Source organism: Excalfactoria chinensis, chromosome 12 (genome assembly GCF_039878825.1).
Source record: "Excalfactoria chinensis isolate bCotChi1 chromosome 12, bCotChi1.hap2, whole genome shotgun sequence".
NCBI classification, from domain to species: Eukaryota; Metazoa; Chordata; class Aves; order Galliformes; family Phasianidae; genus Excalfactoria; species Excalfactoria chinensis.
Window position 1 is genome coordinate 13,914,287 of NC_092836.1, and position 17,815 is coordinate 13,932,101.

General features: G+C 40.3%; 2 protein-coding genes across 5 annotated transcripts in view; one reads left to right on the forward strand and one right to left on the reverse strand.

Annotated features, from left to right (window-relative positions):
- Positions 1-4,406, reverse strand: part of HDAC11 (histone deacetylase 11) — a 35,326-nt gene extending 30,920 nt beyond the window's left edge. The window contains exons 1-2 of one of the 4 annotated variants that reach the window (XM_072347198.1): positions 4,228-4,406; positions 3,236-3,378 (exon numbers count right to left, since the gene is read on the reverse strand). The gene's annotated coding sequence lies outside the window, so the exon portion shown is untranslated. Of the gene's footprint in view, positions 1-3,235; positions 3,379-3,590; positions 3,789-4,034; positions 4,176-4,227 lie in introns of those variants that run through there. The other 3 variants (XM_072347195.1, XM_072347197.1, XM_072347196.1) reach the window with 3 other exon arrangements.
- Positions 3,802-17,815, forward strand: part of NUP210 (nucleoporin 210) — a 54,807-nt gene continuing 40,793 nt past the window's right edge. The window contains exons 1-6 of the mRNA XM_072347193.1: positions 3,802-4,039; positions 9,734-9,870; positions 10,453-10,584; positions 12,390-12,486; positions 14,315-14,465; positions 17,124-17,256. Of these exons, the coding sequence (XP_072203294.1) occupies positions 3,885-4,039; positions 9,734-9,870; positions 10,453-10,584; positions 12,390-12,486; positions 14,315-14,465; positions 17,124-17,256 (805 nt within the window). The 5' untranslated portion in view covers positions 3,802-3,884. The remainder of the gene's footprint in view (positions 4,040-9,733; positions 9,871-10,452; positions 10,585-12,389; positions 12,487-14,314; positions 14,466-17,123; positions 17,257-17,815) is intronic.

Genomic DNA, 17,815 nt, shown 5'->3' on the forward strand with positions numbered 1-17,815 from the left:
TATAGTTTTGATATAATGGATGGTTATAACCAAACACTCAAATACAGTGATCTACAAACTAATAATTCCCACCACCCCTGTCATAATAAGGGATGCCTGTTACAATCTATTTTTCTTCTCTTGACTGTTTAAGTACATTTTCACATATAGGGTGACTTCACTTTCATGGCTGATGCTTCTTTGATGGAGATATTTTACAGGGCTCTGCAGATGAGAGGATGGAACCAAACAGCAAACTAAGCAGGAAGAAAGCAAAGCATGAAAGCTATAGAAATAGTCAGCCAGGAAATACACATAAAGCACTGTACTTTGAGAGCACAGATGAGTAAAATAGACACAATGAGGGCAGCTCAAGTGTTATCAGATGTGGCCTGATAAGAAGGAAGGAAATTGACCATCTTCCCCAGCTCTTTTGCAGGATATAATTTTATTCTCCTTAAACAAAGAACACCAGGAAAAAAAAAAAAAAAAAGGTTCTGATATGCCACACAAACATATTACTAACAGACCACTTTCTTTCTCCAACTCTATTAACCTGCCCTTTTCATTTCCTACCCAGCTTGGTGTGTCTGCCTTGGATTCTCAACCACGGAATCCACATCCTTAAAAGAACAGTCTTTTCATTTACCGCACAAGTACAATTACTTGGGTGCCTCTCTTCAGACTTTAATTTATTTGAAAGGTTCATAAGGACAACAGTGAAGATTATTTTTTTTTCATTGATCTACTGTGTGAACTCCGATTTTTCCATTTTCATCAAACTGTCCATGCAGTTGGACTGTACACAATGCAATTATCTGCTCATACAATGCAGAGCCCTATACTGTTAACACATATAGACACATTCGTGTAGGATACGGTTGAAACTATCAGTAATACTAAGCTTGAGCAAGTATACTTCAATAGAATCTTCTAGGACTCATTGTGTTACTTGTCTGGAATTTAACCTTTAGAGTTGTAATTGTTCACACTTGGTATCTTGTTTGTTTTGTTTAGAACTACTTTTGAAGATTTAAAATTATTCAGACATTTTAAAATATGAAATGCCTGAAAATAAAGGCAGGAGCTCTTTGGCTACTTTTTGGTTATTGTTGTTGTGTTTGTTTGTTTAATAAGCTTTTTCTGCTGAAGCTGATGTTTCCTTTGGTCAAAATTTGGCAGATGCTCAGGCCTCAATCCAGGAACGCATGTGGATACATGCCTAGTATCCACAGTAAATTGGTTCAGCCTTCCCAAACATAAGCCCTGCAAGCAGTTGTACTGCTAAAACAGGACTTGTATTGTATACTCTTGAGATCTGAGGCAGGGGAAGAGCTGAGGCAATTCTATGGGAAGACAAGTGCAAAAGCTGCATCAGCACCTGGTGTTTTGTTACTTACTCAGTGTATTTTGATTGCCTCTCACATTTCTTTAAATCACAGTTCTACTCAGTCTCAGCTGCGAATAACCATTTATTGTTTGCCTTTATCCTTCTCACATCTAAGCAGCTCATTAAAGAACTTCCCATTATCGTTCAATAACTGCATTCTTTGTGACCAAAGAATTTCCATTTTTGCTCCTCATCAGGCTTACTTTTACATGCATATCAATGTATAAACATCTCACTTTACAAATACATCTTTACTGTTCCTGTTGTCTAATATGCCAGCTAACCACCATTCCACCTGAAAATACTTCTACACGTCTCGTACTGCCATTTCTGCCTGAGAAAGATGTGCTGACTCCACACTAGTCCCATCACCGCAGTACAGAAAAAGAAATCCAAGCACTGCAGCAATTATACTGTCAAACAACAAGTTTAGTAACTTCTCAGAATGTGCAGCAAGTTTGCCTCCTAACCTATTCTTTGCCAAAGTAGTATCTGTATATGTATGAGATACACTCAGATTGTAAAACCATTTTTTAACAGCTAGGAAGCACTTTTTCTCACCTCATTCAAAGCAAAGTACTCACTATTCCTTAGCCACTCTGCTGTAATCACACTGCAACTGACTGTAAACGTAAGGTATTGATTTGATCATGGGCTATTTCATCCCATCCTTCCCTAATATCCAAATCTTTTCTGAACTTTTCTCCAGAACACAACTATGAATGAAGGTTACAAACCGTGTGACAGAGTACACAAAGAAGTGTCTGTATTTGGGGAAGCAATTTAGTGCGTAGTGCCTTGATTTGCCAGAACTTTTAATATTGTAAATATTTCTGGGCCCAGTTCCCAGTGACTTACATTGCAGCTGTTCAGCCCTTCTCTAAAGTCATGGCATTTCATTACGTGCATTCAGAAAATGAGAATATGCAAACAGAAGCTGCAGTGAGAAGTGAACTGTTCAGCACAACACAGATCCTAGGACAGAACAGGGAATAGTCTGATAACTAACAACTGTAACTGAATAAATACTGGAAGAAAGTATACTCCCAGGTAAATAGGAAGTCCTTTGTAAGTTTACTTGCTTAGAATAGATGAGAAACAGTGAACTTGATAATGTAAATTGTAAGTGGCCAACATGTCAGCTATGTCCCTGGATGGCATCCAAACTCTCTAAAGAGACTTCACATACTTAGAAATCAAAATGATTCTTCCCTCCTTAGTGTCCCTTTTCTCACTGAATATTTAACCAATTTCATTCACAGTACGAGTGATTAATTCAAGAAGCTTGACTTTTCTCATGTACTGAATGGTAAAGATCCTACCATTGAACATATGGCAAAATAATTATACAGGTGAGTGAACACAGTCAATAAGGTAAGACTGCAATATTGGTCTGGCTTTTCACTTAAAAATAAGATGGTTTTTGTTTTCTTTTTTTTCTTCAGAGCACTTTAAGGTGTGTCCAAACTTCTAAAATCAAATTAATAAATACAGAAATTCCTTCATCTGGAAGCACAGTTATCCCTATGTACATCATCCATTCATTTTAGGTTTTCAGCAAAAAATACCTGCAACAAACTGCAATGAGCACTACAATAATGTTCTCCACTATGAGGTCCAACAAGTATCTTGTGGTAAAGCACACGTTTTGCAAAGTATTTACAAAAAATGGGGGGAAAAAATGCTTAATTGGAATGTGTACTTTCCTGATTCCAATTCAGGCTCTGAATACTTCAATAATTATGTATCTATCAGTGCTGGTTAAGCCCTCTCTCATTTTTGCTTCCCATGTTCTACCACACTTCTGAGCACTACAGGCAAAGGTCAAGGCAGCATAAGGCCAGCTGATGAAATCCACCTACTTACCGCGCTCCTTGGAGGGGCTCCAAGCTGCTCAGACCACAGTCACCACTGCATTCACCTGGCTTGCAGAGTTCACGTCCCACGGAGTTCCCTTTCTGGCTTCCTTAACCTCTTTCTGCACTTTGGTCTGCACACCACTTCTTTACCTACGATATGAAGAGTACAGGAAAATAAGTCTTCCTACTTGAACCACACAGAAAGGATACAGGATGTATTTGAAGGATAGAACAAACTGATGCTTTTATTACAGAAGCATTGCTTAGCCTAGCTGTTAGGAACACTGTAAATAGCACAACCAGCACAGTGACAGTGTAATATACAACGATACATAATGTAAAAGTTGAAAGGCGACACACACCTCCTCAGTGGCGGTTTTGTGCTGGGGGGAAGGATTCAGGTTGCGTTTTTAATCGGTGAAGTCTATTGTAACCAACTTGCTCCATACCTTGAGGAGAGCTGTCTGGGTGCCAAGGCGCTCGACGAGCCTCTTATCGCCCTCAAGCACGGCAGGGCAGGCCCGGCCTCTCTCCTCTCTTCACCCCTCCACCCCCCCGGGGCGCCGGCCCGCCCTGCCCCGCCGCTGACGTCCCTCCGCCCGCAGCGCACTGCCGCCCTTTCCCGCCCCCAGCGGCGGCGCTCCCTGTGGCGGAGCATGGCTCCCCCCGCGCCCCGGGCGCTGCTCCTCCTGCTCCTTCTCCACCGCCTCGCCGCCTCCTCCAAGCTCAACATCCCCAAAGTGCTGCTGCCCTTCACTCGCGGCACCCGCGTCAACTTCACGCTGGAGGCCAGCGAGGGCTGCTACCGATGGTGAGTGCAGGTGCCGCCGCTCTTTGTCCGCCGCTTCTCCCGGCTGCACCTGCGGCGTTCCCTCCCTCCGCCCGGGGTGGAGCGCTGCTCCCCGACCTCCCGGCGCCGCTCCGTGCCGCTGACGGGAGCCGCGCTGTCAGGCCGCCCGCCACGCGGGCTCACGTTGCTTCGGCGCTCCGCCCGCTCACCGTGCGGGATCCCTGAGGGGAAAGGCTGGGCAGCTGCTTGCGGGCTGTCGCTGTTTGCGAGGCGCGTTACACTCGCTCTGCAGAGGGGCTCCGAGAGGCAGAGGAGGCCGTGCGGAAGGTGCTTGCCGTGGAGAAGCGATCTTCCCGCCATGGTCGGCCGCCTCGTGTTCCCACCCCCCGCCCTGCTCCCACACGTGGCCCCGCGCTGCTGCCTTGCTGCCACACACGCTCTCCCTGCAGCAGCGCAGGTGTGGGCACACCTGTCACCGCTATAGAAATGCCCATTCCTCGATGTGTAACGAGGGTCCGGCGGGTCGGGGTTTGGTTACTAAGGTGAACGAGGGACTGAACGGCAGTTCTGAAACACACTGCACGTTCCAGTTACTGTCAGAAGTATGTGGACATCTGTACATCACACTGAGGTCTACAGATGGAAGGATAAGACTTGAGGGTGCTCTAGGGAAATGCTAGATTTGGTCCGCTAGAGAGATATGTAATGAGGGTGATCCAGAGGCATTTCGGAGCACATTACGCTGTCAGTTTGCCATGAGTTTCAGCAGTTTCCATCCTCTCCCTCTGTATGTCTTTAGAGATGAGTTCTGGTTGAGAATTAAGGAACCTATACCAGCTTCATACAGGATGCCATCATTTTCTGTACTGGGGCTGTGAATGTGTATTTGCTCACTTCTGCTTTGCAGGGCCTGGCAGGATGTGGGTGGTAAAACTCAACGTGTGCTTGCAAAACTGTCAGAAGGAAGCAGTAGCTGTGTGTGGGACTGAGCAGAAGCAGCAGTGCTTGTCATGCTCTGAGTGTGTTTGCTAGACTGCATCTGCATCTCTCTGCATCCTTGCCTTTATGGGCCTTGAGCTGTAGGGTGTTAGGAAGAGATACAGACTTTGCAGGGGCAAGTCTATGTTGACTTGTTGACAAGTTTCCTGTGCTTTCTTGAAAAGGCTGTTGGTAGTAGCTGCTAATGGAGAAAGGCCATTAAACTGCAGAAGTTTGGAAGTACCAAATTATAATGAGCTCAGAAGTAGTGACTATCTATAAAATAAGTGTTAGGTTTCCATGTGTAAAAGTTGGAATTGCACGTTTTGGGCTGCTGGTGTGTCTGAGAAAGGCGCTAATGCAGGTGATTGTAGGGTGGGAGGTAGCAAATGAATGCTGCCCTCATGTTATCAACATCTGTCTCCCAAAGTTGTCCTTTGAGTATTTGAAGCACCACATTAGTCATGCCAAGCATCCAGGATCCATGCCCAATTTCATGTCCATGACATTTTGTGACTTAATTTCTTCCAGTTTCCCTCTGGAGCTTATCTGTCCATTTTTACCTCTGAAAGCAGGTTTCCAAAATGATCAAAATGATCATTGTGATGCCTGAAAATTCCTTGGATGTTTTTTGATTTATTATTTTATTTTAAGCTGCTTGTGCTTTCAGGTCTTTGGGTTGCCTTTATGTTCTTCTCTTCTTTTTATGGTCAGTTTCCTTATGGAAAGGTTGCAGCTATGCAAAGATGATAATGGCTGTGTAATGCTTGTTGCCAGTGTAATGATGCTGAGTTGATTTCTCTTGGAAGGTTTTGTATGTGCTGTTGGGGCTGCTGGTAGCAGAATTGAAGCTGGTTCTGTGATGCAGTGGCTCGGTGCTGTTTGGGCTGTCCATGGGTGGTACTTTCTGAGAAACCAAAGCCTGTGTGCAACGCTGCTGTTGCAATAGATGTCCAGCAAAGCTCGTTCTCTGACTCCTTATCTTGTGTTTCTGTTATTGGTTTGTAAATTAGTCTTATCAGTCCATGAGATATATCTGATGGCTTGCAGTATTCTGTAATAGCACAGCAGGGTTGCTGGCCAAGTCTGTAACCTTGTTTTGCTGCTGGCGATCTAAAGATATTCTGCTTTTTCGTCACTGCCGTTGTTTCCTGGATACCTGTGTTAGCAGGAGTCTACAAAAGCCTTGTCTTAGTTTCTAACTGAAAAATTCTAGTGTGAGACTCTGACTGTCACTTCCCTTGCTATAAAAATACTCATTATGCAGAGATTGTTGCTGAGTGCTATTCTTACTCCTTCCTTTGGTTTTCACCTGCACTGCATTTCCCCCTGGCAGGGCCACAGTAGAGGGCTGGCAGAGCGTTCCCTCTCCTCTAGGGGGTGCCCACACTTCAGTGGGTGCTTTCTCAGCTCCACTGGGAGCTCCTGTGGATGTAGAAGCAGCTCAGGATCAGCCTGAGGTTGGGTACAGAGGCAGGCTGTGCTGCTGTGGCTCTGCACCATCGGCGTTATGAGCAATAGAGATAATCTCCCACTGGATAGTTACAAATCCTTGAGATTTGAGGCAACTCTACCGGATTCTCTCTGTTCTCTGGGAATATACTTCTGATCGTACAGCTACAGTTGTCTGCGTGCTGTTCTGCCTTGTGTTGTTTTTATGCCAGCAGTGGAGTGGGCTAACAGTACTGGCATTCAGAATGAGCAGAAGTAAGGCTCCTACTGCATTGGTCAATCCAGTCCTATGAAACTCTTTAAAACTTTTACTGTCTGCTTTCTCTGCTTGTGCATCTGCCTACATACCTGAATATTCTGAAATACTCAATTCAGTTATGGTACATTTCTGCAAAGGTGGATTTTTCTTCGTTTAATCAGTTATAATTAGTCCAGAGAGCTGACAAAGCAACGTAGTATGTGGAAGCAATACAAATTAGTAGTGTATTGTTGGATGCAGGGAAATAATGTTTGCTTTATCTTTAAACCAGCTGATAAGAAGATTAAATATAATCCTTGAAGTATTCATATCTGATATCACAGCACAGTAAATAAAAATACAGGAACGGAGCTGGGTAGATCCATGGATGTAATCTTGCCACTCAATTCTGTGTCCAAGGGAGAAAAGCTTATGAGTGAAATGGAAATGAGTGAGAGGGCTGGCTGTTGTATTGCAACTTCTGTCAGTTTCTCTGTAAGTAGGATTTTATCCATGAGGAAAATAAATATTGGCAGTTCTCTCAGCTTTTTTTCACCTCCACCTCCTCCTCCTTTCTAGTACCCCCCCCCCCCCCCCCCCCCCCCCCCCACCTTGCTCTTTCTCCCAGAGGCTGATATGAGATTGAGAGCTAGTGCCAGACATGCTTCCCATTGCTTGCTTCTCAGGATCTAATTTTGACCTCTGACAAGCCTAGCTCTCAATATATATCACACTGACGTGCTGCTGAAGACCTGCTGTAAGTGGAAGATGATATAATTTGCACTCTTTGGTGTCATTTTAAAGTAAAAGTTACTTGTCTGTCTAGGACACAAGTGTGAGCCCTTTGTGTCCTGCAGCAGAGTAATGCCATTATAATATATAGCATATTTGATTTTGATGTATCCTTTGTGTGCTTGACCCTGCTGGAAAGAAAGTGGGTTTTTCTGTTTTTTGATGTTGACAAATGATATTGAGGGATCAACAAATATTTGGTGGTTTTGATGTTTAAAAAAAAAAAAAAAAAAGCCAAACAAACAAACCAGACATCATGCAGATTGCTTTATGATGTAAATCTCGGTAGGCCCAATGAGGTCCAATGCAACCTACCCAGTTCAGGGAGCTGCATCAGATAAGCTGGTATCCTGTCAGTAATAAAGCTAAAAATGTAGTGTCAGCCAAGAGTTAGCCCATATCCAGACATAAAGCTTAGACTTTTCTTTATAATTCTAGACTTCATCTAAGTTTACTGCCAAAATTTAACTCAAGCTATTAGTTTCTTTCTTCCTTTTTCTGTTGTGAAAATTATTCTGTCATTCAGTTTAGTTCTATAATACTACTATTAGTGCTAACTGTAGTTGTTATGTACTACATTACTTAATGATATGTTAAAAGAACAAATACGAAATACAGTGAAACCCCTGTTGTGTTGTAAACAATCAATTTCAGACTGTAAAAAAGCCAAATCTCCAATTAATCAAAAATTCTCATGGCAGAGAATATTAAACAGTGTGAAGAACTAAATAATAAAAGTCAATTCCGTAGGTACATGCTTATTTTAAACTGCCTGAATGCTCATTAAGTCAGATCTGCAAGCTCAGCTTATAAAGCCTACAGAAGAAAAGGTTGCCTGGTTGTGAATACTAATCTTGTTAAGGAACTTGCTAAATGCTGGCAAGCTGTTTCTTGCTTGCTCAGGAAGCTACAGAGTATCAGGAAAATTGGTGATTTTGAAAGAAGTAACTTTATAGCAGATGTAAATGTGCTGGTAACATACAAACACTGTATTATTTTAGAGCCAGCGTAAAGCCAGTATAAAAATATGTTTACACTTGTGTGCATTGCTTAAGCATCTCAAATCTAACAAATAAACATTTTGACAATTCCAAGGTAGCAGTTCCGGTTGTTGTTTTAAAATCCTTTAAGGCTGGTCTTTCTGTAAGCAAAACTTTACTGGAGGCACACCAATACTATGAATTAATAATACATTGAATTAATGAATCTTGTCCAAGATAAGCATATTGTAATGCTTCATGGTGTCTGATGAACCTGTGTGCCTCCAATTAGCAGGCACAATTAAAAATGTTCCAACTAGGCTTTTGTGCCCTTGGATGAGAGGCTTTTGGGGCCTCGCTGCCTGCACAGGTATAAGAGGATAAAATCCAGACCCAAATACAGGGAATCAGAGAAGTGGCACAGATTTATTATTTCCTGTGAAGTTCCTGTAAGGAACGCAATGTTTCTGCCTTACTGACTGCATTGAGCTGAACTGATGTTTGGTGAATAGATATATTGTTTTGCAATGTTGGATTTGTCTCCCAAGTTGTGTTTTTGACCTTACTCCAGTGCTTCCAGGTAAAGTGGTCGGTGGTTGCCCAGACTGTGACTGGTATCACTTAGAAAGCTGAGCATATTGTGTTTTATGAAATGGGTACATTGTCAGTCAATGAGAAAGCTGTCTTTACTTCTTTGGGTTGGCTGGTTATACCAGCAACAGAGGTAAAACCAGACTCAGTGGAGACAGGCCTGTGTGGTACTGCTGTTGGTTTGCAACTCACCTCCAACTCTTTGCTGATTTAAAAGATATTTCCTATAGATAAGAGGTAGAGGTTTGTGAGCCTCCTTCCAAGGAAATGTCTGAATCCAGTTAATGTCATCATCTTAACCAGGTGGGAATATACAAAGTGGTTTAGATTGCATTTGTCAGACAGAAAATTGGCTTCATGTAATAAGTGTCGTAATGTAATAAGTGATCAGACCAGAGGTTTTGTAACTTTGTAAACTGCTGGATGTAGCTCCTAAGAGGCTGTATTACGCCCACCTGTGAAGTTGTCACAGTAGGGAGAACAGTACTTTTGTCTGCCTTGGCTCTGGTGGGCTCCCAGTCTGTGCTTTTCGCATCCTTGCTTTTGCTGAAGTCCCTGAGGAACTGCTGCAATTCAGCTCCAGTGAAAGTCTAATGTAAAGTATTTTGATGGCTTTATGCTAGCCATTTGATTACTTTATAGCTGTAGTTTAAATACTGCTAATACAACTCTGTAATCTTGTAGGTCCTCTACCAGACCAGAGGTCGCAAGCATAGAGCCTGCAGATCAGGGTGAGCGCCAATGTTCACAGAAAGCTGTTGTGCAGGCACGGTCCTCCCAGCCCACACGTCTGACAAGTATCATCTTTGCTGAAGATACGAGTAAGTTCTAACTTTTGTTAGGTAATTAATTAAAAAATAATAATAAATGGAGGTAATAGTTGAAAACAGCATGTCCTTTAGAAGGCTGGAAATTGCCTTTATGTCCATCAGACAATGTACCTGCTTTGTTTTTAGAATGATAGATATGCAAAAACAGATGGTTGAATAATTATCTTGCAGTCACTAAATCACAGTGACATAGAATTTTACGGTCTCTGGGTAGCAGCCATTAAGTTCTTTAGGTTGTGAGCTGTGGCTGACAATTGTGCTGTACAAACACTTAATATATATTCAGAGAAAATGTCTGTTACTCTTAGTGTAGTTGGAAATAGAAAGTGTTTAATATTTTTTCTCAGTGAGGAAGGGAACTGTGAAGGAGGGAACTGCTTCTCTTGCTTGTTTAGCCACAATCACCATTTGACCGAGTGTTTCTTAGCCAAGGTCGTGACCTAATTTAACTTCCTTCCGTGCCAGTGTCTTGCACCATCAGCTTAAATTTGAAGTGTGTTTTGTCTTGTTACTGATGTTGTTTGGATGATAAGTACATCCAGTGCTACTGATTTTGTGTGATTTCTCTTGAAGTGACTGGACAGGTTCTTCGTTGTGATGCTATAGTTGATATAATTCATGGCATACAAATCGTATCCACAACAAGAGAGCTCTATCTTGAAGACTCACCTCTAGAGCTAAAAATTCAAGCTTTAGATTCAGAAGGTAAGCAATCTATTAGTGCTGAAACACTAATTGTCTAATGCATTGAATATTAAAAGCCATGCTGAGTAATCTAACAGGAGTTCTTTGGATATACATATTCAGTAATCTATTGATTTTGTTTAGGTATGAAACCAATATACTCAACTATCTGAATAGGAAAATCAAATGCTACTTGATTTCTAATGTCTTTTCTCTGCCTTTTTTCCTTACTTGTCCAGGATAATTCAAGCTAGTGCTAGGAGTAGTTTTGAAAATTAGTATTTAAAGTCAGTAAAATAAAGATGTCAGCTGTTAGCAACTATACCTTCAGGTCAGGAGTAAGAATATAATGTAAGAAGCTGCAGTACTTGTTCTGTTGAAATGTCATGTTAGGATTTAGCTGGGCTGAGGATTATGAGGAAGCCAGTTTTACTTTTTTCTTCTTCTCTTTTTTTCCTTTCAACTGTGATAATCTAAAGAATTTTGTGAAGGGACATTTTGAGTCTAACCAAACGTTTAGAAGGACGTTTGGAGATGATGTTAAGGACCACTCACCAATGCCTTAATCATTACAGAAGGACTCAATATTGGGAAGTGTGGTTTAGGCTCATGAACATCAGTGTATGTAGATTAAATACGTATTTATTAAGAGCATGAAGCTTCTGCTTTTCATTCTGTCTGTTCCATCAGAAAGAACCGTGGTACTGGTTTAAAAGAGAAAGACGCTTTTTGTACAGTCTGTTTTCAGGCATGCATGACTTGCAAACTAAATGATATTTAGGACAGCTAGTGGGAAGGAAATGATAGGTTATAAACAGCTCTAAAAGCTTGAGTTGTTCATTTAGGGTAGTTAACAAGCCCATTGTGTATCAGTTTATTTGTAAAACCAATGTTATCAGGCTATGTATGGCAATATGCTGATAGTGAGAAGTAAATTTCTTTTTATATTATGTGTAATACCAGATTATTGGTTTGATATTTCTGTAACCACTCAAGCATGCTTGATGGACAGATTTCCCTTGGTCACCATCTGAGTTAGAGTTTGAACAGGAGCAGAAGTTTAGCAACCAGAATGAGCCTTTAATTTGAGTGACTGAAAGAAGCTATTTGTTGCAAGCTTTAGGACTAAACATCCCAGTCTAAGATTCAGCGATTGGAAAACACTCAAAACTTTGCAAATCAGTTTCTTTTATTCAAAAATAGTTGGTTTGCACCTGGGAGAACACAATTGAAAATAGCCTTTAAAATACAGTAAATGCTGACATTCATTTGTTCCAATGGACTCTGCAATTCACAGCAAGACCCACACCGAAATTATAAAATCCTTCAGATTAGCAGCTCTTTCCATACTTAACTGTTATCATGAAATATCCTGCTGTCAGCCAGTTTATTCCAATTTGCTCCTTTCTAATATTTACTATTTTTCAGTCTTTTAGTTCAGCTTTCTACATAAAAGGTGTTCAAAAAATGCAGCAGTATATGTAGAAAGTGTAGTACATCAGTGCTGTGATCTCATGTTCCCCAAAAGGTGTTTCAGATCTTAGTTTTTAAATGAAAGGTCCTGGGTTTGTTTTAGTCAAGGCTTGTGCCAAGGGTATCTTAGGTGCAGCTGTCTCCACCTATCCTCCATCGTTCAGCTTCTGTGAAAAACAGAATGATCTTGTATTTGCACACATCAGTAAAGCAAAATAGATTGTAAATTCTGTAGTTACTGGTAGTGTATCTCTTGGGGATAAGAGAGAATCCCTTTGGAAAGAAAAGCTTTATTCCAGAAAGGCTCTTTGGATGTTGTTAGTTTTGTTTTAATCTAATTGTTTGCTTTGTAGGAAACACTTTCAGCACATTGGCAGGGTTAGTGTTTGACTGGACAATCGTAAAAGACACAGAGGCTGATGGCTTCTCAGATTCCCACAATGCACTACGGTAAGTTCGTTTATGTTGTTCTCAAATTAAAAAAGAAAAGGTAAATCTCCTGTACTGTAAGTTACTATGTAAATATTTCTCCATTTCTAGACAGTTTACCCTGTGGGCACTTAAGATAATGCTCACATGTTGGTTGGAGTATGTGTATATGTGTTTTTGTTGTTTGTTTTAACTATCCACTCAACAGCCTGGGCACTTTCAGCTCTATTTAATTTAACAACTGATAGTGCTAACGAGCAGTCCAGATTTCTCTATTCTAGTAACTCAAGAATTAGCATTGTGCAAAAAATATCCAGAAAGGGGCTCTCTCAACTCAGGTTGCTTCAGATGTCAGTCAACACCCAGTTCTAATGCTGAAATAGCTTTCAAAGTAACTAACCTTTAAATGAGAAAGGACCAAGAGGCTGCTTGTATGCTTGGTATGGCTCTTAAGGCCAGTGAAATAACTGAATTCTATCTGTCAAGGCAATGAGTAGAAAGCACTCAATTGATAACAAAGTCATGGTGCTTGGTTCATTACCAATACTGGCTCTGAAAATTGATTGATTGGAATTTAGAAGTGCTTTTCTTTTTTCTTCCTTCCCAACTCATTAACGAGCTTAGTGTTTTCCAGTGTTCTTATGTAGTTGGGAAATGCTGGTCTGTCCATTTAAAGGAGGTAGAGTTTTTGCTCAGAAGTCAGAGAGCTCGCCTGTGGCAGGAGTAGGAATAGAGATCAAGTTGTATGATTTTCCTTGCTCCTATGTTTCTTGCCAGATCACTTCATGCCTTGTTTTGTTTTTGACTTTTTATTTATGCGCTCTGTCCTTTAATAGCACTGGTTTTATTTTTCTAGTTTTCAGCTTAGAGTAATAGAACTAAAATGGCTTCAAACAGAAATGTCAGACTCCATTATGCTAACTTAAATTGGGGACTGCTCAGCATTTTCTTGTAGTCCGAGAGTTTTATCTTTAAACTGACACCAACACAATGGAAATAAAACAGTCAGCATGCTGGGATCCTGTTGTCTAATGATATGCTAGTATTCGTTGTCTTAAATACTATGGGGAACTTGGACTTTACTAAGAACACTCACATGAAGTAAAAATGCCTCTCATATATCATTGAATTTGACCGGGCTGCATACGCACGAGACGGATTTTTCTCACAGAGCAGTTTATCGATTCCTTCAGCATTATTCAAATCTTCTCTAACGTACTTGTAAGATTAAATAAGTTCAAACTCGTGTAGTAGAGAGTTCAGTTACTGCAAAAACAAGTTCCAGCAAAATGTTTGTAGATTGTGAGGGACATACGTTAATGTGGGAAGTTATATCTTCCTCTGACAAATCTGGCTTATTCACAAGTTAATATATATACATATATATAAAACGTGGGGAAATCAACTCTCTAAGAGTGGAGTTTCTTTTCTTTTATTTTCTTCTTAACTTATTAAATTAATCCAAGCTTCTTTATACAGGTCAAAGTTGTGTTCTGGTTTGTTAAGCTATTGCTTTTATGAACTGTGGGGTCTTTCACATCTGCTGTTCCACAGTAATGCAGAGGTTTTTTTTTGCAGTCTGTACCTACTGTAAAAACTGGGGAATGGTTACAGAAAACGTGCAGCTTTCTGATACCTTTAGAAAGCTGGCGAGCAAGCTTCAAACAATTTTATCAGTCATGCAAATTAGCTGCAGATATGTTCAAGAATAAGTAAAATTAGGATATCTGGTCTCAGACAGGCATCCTAAATTTGCAAAAAACATGGAAATAGGTGGGAATAGATGGTGGTGTTTCTGTACAGGCTTATAAAGACTGGTTAATTTTTATGCTCGTTTTTTGATTTCCAGTATACTCAAGTTTTTAGAATCAACTTATATCCCACCCTCTTACATATCGGAGATGGAAAAAGTGGCCAAGCAGGGAGATACAATTCTGGTGTCTGGAATGAAAACAGGGAGTTCTAAATTAAAAGCAAGAATACAGGAGAGTGTCTATAAGGTAAGTAACTTGCATGCATTGTTCTATTCCTTCAATTTAGTCTTGCAGCTCTCTGTTACAGGACCACGCTGCTATATTGATTCCAGTAACATCTGTTTCTGCTGTGGATATCAGTGCTGCATCTCAGTCTTCCTGGACTGAATTTGTAGTCCGTGTCACAGAAGGTGCTCATTTTATTGGAGCTTGATGCAGTTACCTTGGTGTAGCTGTCTTACCCAGCACAAGTGCCAGAAATTGTTCCTGAACCTGACTCTGACTGATAAAGGCCCTGTGGCTGAGGAGCACTCTTCAAATGCTTCTGTGAGATTTTATTACTCCTGACAGCCATTTGTCTTACATATCTAATAAGAATCATGCTTATGGTAGTACATCCAGTAGTACATTGGCCTTTTATGTCTTTCTGTTTCATTAGGTTTTTTCTGTTTGTTTAAAGGAGAACTTTTTAGGTCTTTTCTGAATTAATAAATAACTGGAGTGAGAATTGCTGTCTTGGATATACATTTTATTTCCCGTTGTGCATGTGATGCGTGTTATGCAACTTCTCGGTTTGTATTTTATTCTACCTTGTTAGATCTTGGTTTCTAAGGAAGGGCTTTGGAATCGAGATATCTGTGCTACAGGAGAGCTCAACCGCTGTGCTGGCAGCTTTCCCAGCAGTTATAGAACCACGATAGTTCTTTCTTTGTAACAGTGTGACAGTTTTTCATTTAACTCTGGTAGCAGAGTTGTCTTTCCTTAGCAACAGAGTAAAACCATCTCAGTTGCTTGTTAATTTTAACAGGAATCCTTGGCATTTTGCTGTTATCAACCTTAAGAAATCTTTGTATAAAACACTGTGCTTTTTTTCTGAAGTTTGTCTCATATCTGCGGTCTGATTTTGAGGTTTTTGTGTTACATTATATGTACGTGTTTAATGTGTCTGTTTAAGCTAGAGTTATTTAGCCCATACCTGTAAAAATTGTTCTGTGAAAACATTCTATGTAATGCTAGCCATGTGGTAGAAATAATAGAACATGTTTTGTCCAAGTTCTGCCCTTGATAAGTAAGTCAGCTGAATGTACTTGCCCTAAGATTATGCAGTATTAGAGACAAACTCCTCATTAATACTCTTTCATGAATGCTTGTAGCTTAATTGGTTTTTCCCTTACGTTTTTCTGAATGAGATTCGAGCTGATACAGTAAGTGTAATTGGATTGCCAATACTTGCATTTATGGTTCTTTGCTTGTGGCTGGTGGTTCATTTAAACCTTTCACTGCTGTCAGACTGCATGTTTTCAGCGAATATCCCTCAAATAACTGGAGTAGAATTTATAAAGTTGTCTGTCATATTTCTAATGTAGTAAACCAGTGAATTTGATACAGTCTATGTGATGAAATTATAAATAGTGTTTTATGGAGGTCTTTTTTTTTTTTTTTTTTTTTTTTTTTTTTTTTTTTTACAGTAGGGAAAGTAAATTTCAGTGTTTGAATAGTATCTGTGCTGCTGTGCATCTGTCCCAAGTATTTCTGTATCCTCCCAAAAACTAAACCAAAATAGTGTCCAACACAGACTTGTTTTCCTTCCGCCTTGCATAATATTACCAAACCACACGTAGATGGGATTTGTTTCCCTCTTTTAGTTGCTGGGGAGACTGGCAGTAAGAAGAGAATAAAGTAAAAGAAATCGTTTCTGGAATGTGTCCAGAAGACTTTCATTTCACTTTCCTTTTTGAACCATGTCCAGATGATTCCTCCTCTGTCTCCATTTCTCTCTTTGAAAATGAGTAGTGATGGTGAATATTTGAAGTACAGGACATGGTGCATTAATGTTTATAGATATTTCTGAGACCCATAGCTTCTTAGTGGTGTATTGTTCTAAGTTATCAACCAGCTCCTGATGCTGAACCAGGAGTTGGGGGGGGAGAGGTAAAAAAAAGACTAACTTGAAAGCTTGTGCTTAAAACTGTAGCAGTAGATGAACACAGCTAACCCAGTAGTGCTGAAGCAGCTGCATAATGCCATGTAGGATAAGTTTTCACAGCAGTGTCAATGCAGATGCTAGGAAGATATCAGAGCAGATTCATGCATTGACACTGCTGGCTTCTGCCAAGCAGGTAGTGGTCAGGCATTACTCTGCAGGTACCTATCTGGGGCTCAAGGATGGTCCCTGATGCATGTGAGGAATGGGAACGCTCTGCCATCCTCCTAGCATGAAGCAATTGGGTTTCCAGTTTGTGTTCACTTAATATGTTACAGGTTTTCATCACTAAAATAATTGAGGAGTCAAAGTCAGCTTTTCTTTGAGTGCTTTGACAATTTTCCCTTTTTTTTAAACAAATCCCTCCCTCCCCTCCATCCCACTCTGCTAGATATCTTTCTCTTGTCATTTACATGTTAAATTATTAATTCATTTACTTTTAAGGGCTTGCATAGATTTGAATAAGCTTTCTTGTCTATTTCTCATTAACTTATTTTTTGTGGTTGACACACAAAGTGGATCTATGTACAATTCTTTGTCTTCTGCATTTCCCTGTCCCTGCAGATATTAAGATGATGATGGTAAAGAGCTAATTAACGAAAGCAGTGCTTTGAATTCATGAGTTGTAAGTTACTGCAGCCTGGTGTGTTTCATATGGGTGAATTGATTTATTTTTTTCTTTTTTTCCCCTCAATCAATAGCATGTACCTCCGGCAGAAGTCAGATTGCTTATTCTGGAAAACATCCTTTTAAATCCAGCATATGATGTTTATCTTCTAGTAGGAACATCAATAAAGTACAAAGTTCAGAAAATAAGACAAGGGAAGATTACAGGTTTGCCCTGTTTTTTTTTCTTTCATTCTTTCTTTCCTTTGAGATTAGGTATGGATTTTTCACTGCAAGGAAATTTTTAAAATAGGGGTAGATAGCTTTGTTAATATTTAACGTTGTTTTTCTAAGCCCCAGTGACGCAGCCATTTAGAATTTCTCTCATGGAAATTACGCCTTTAAGAGCTGTACTCTCACAGGTTTGTTGAGGACACAAAGCTGAGGGCAACTGAAGAGTTAGTGCTGTAATTCTGATACCACATTGACAAAGAAACTGTGTCTGACTTTCTTAGTTAAACTGAAGATAGGTCAATGTCTTTGCTTACGGAGATTGTTTTCTTGCCAAATGAATTTGCTGCACTTTTACAAGAGTTGGTCAGCTGGCTTTACCTGCACTTACAGGTGTGGAAGTTTGTAATTGCATCCACTGTTACAAGGAGTCTGTGCTGTTAATAACCTCCTTTAAACAAAGAAAACTCTAACAGCTAGATATGAAGTATTTTATTAGGCCTGTCATCAGCTTGTAGCACAGGATGAAGCAGCAGAAATTATCAGTAACTTGTAA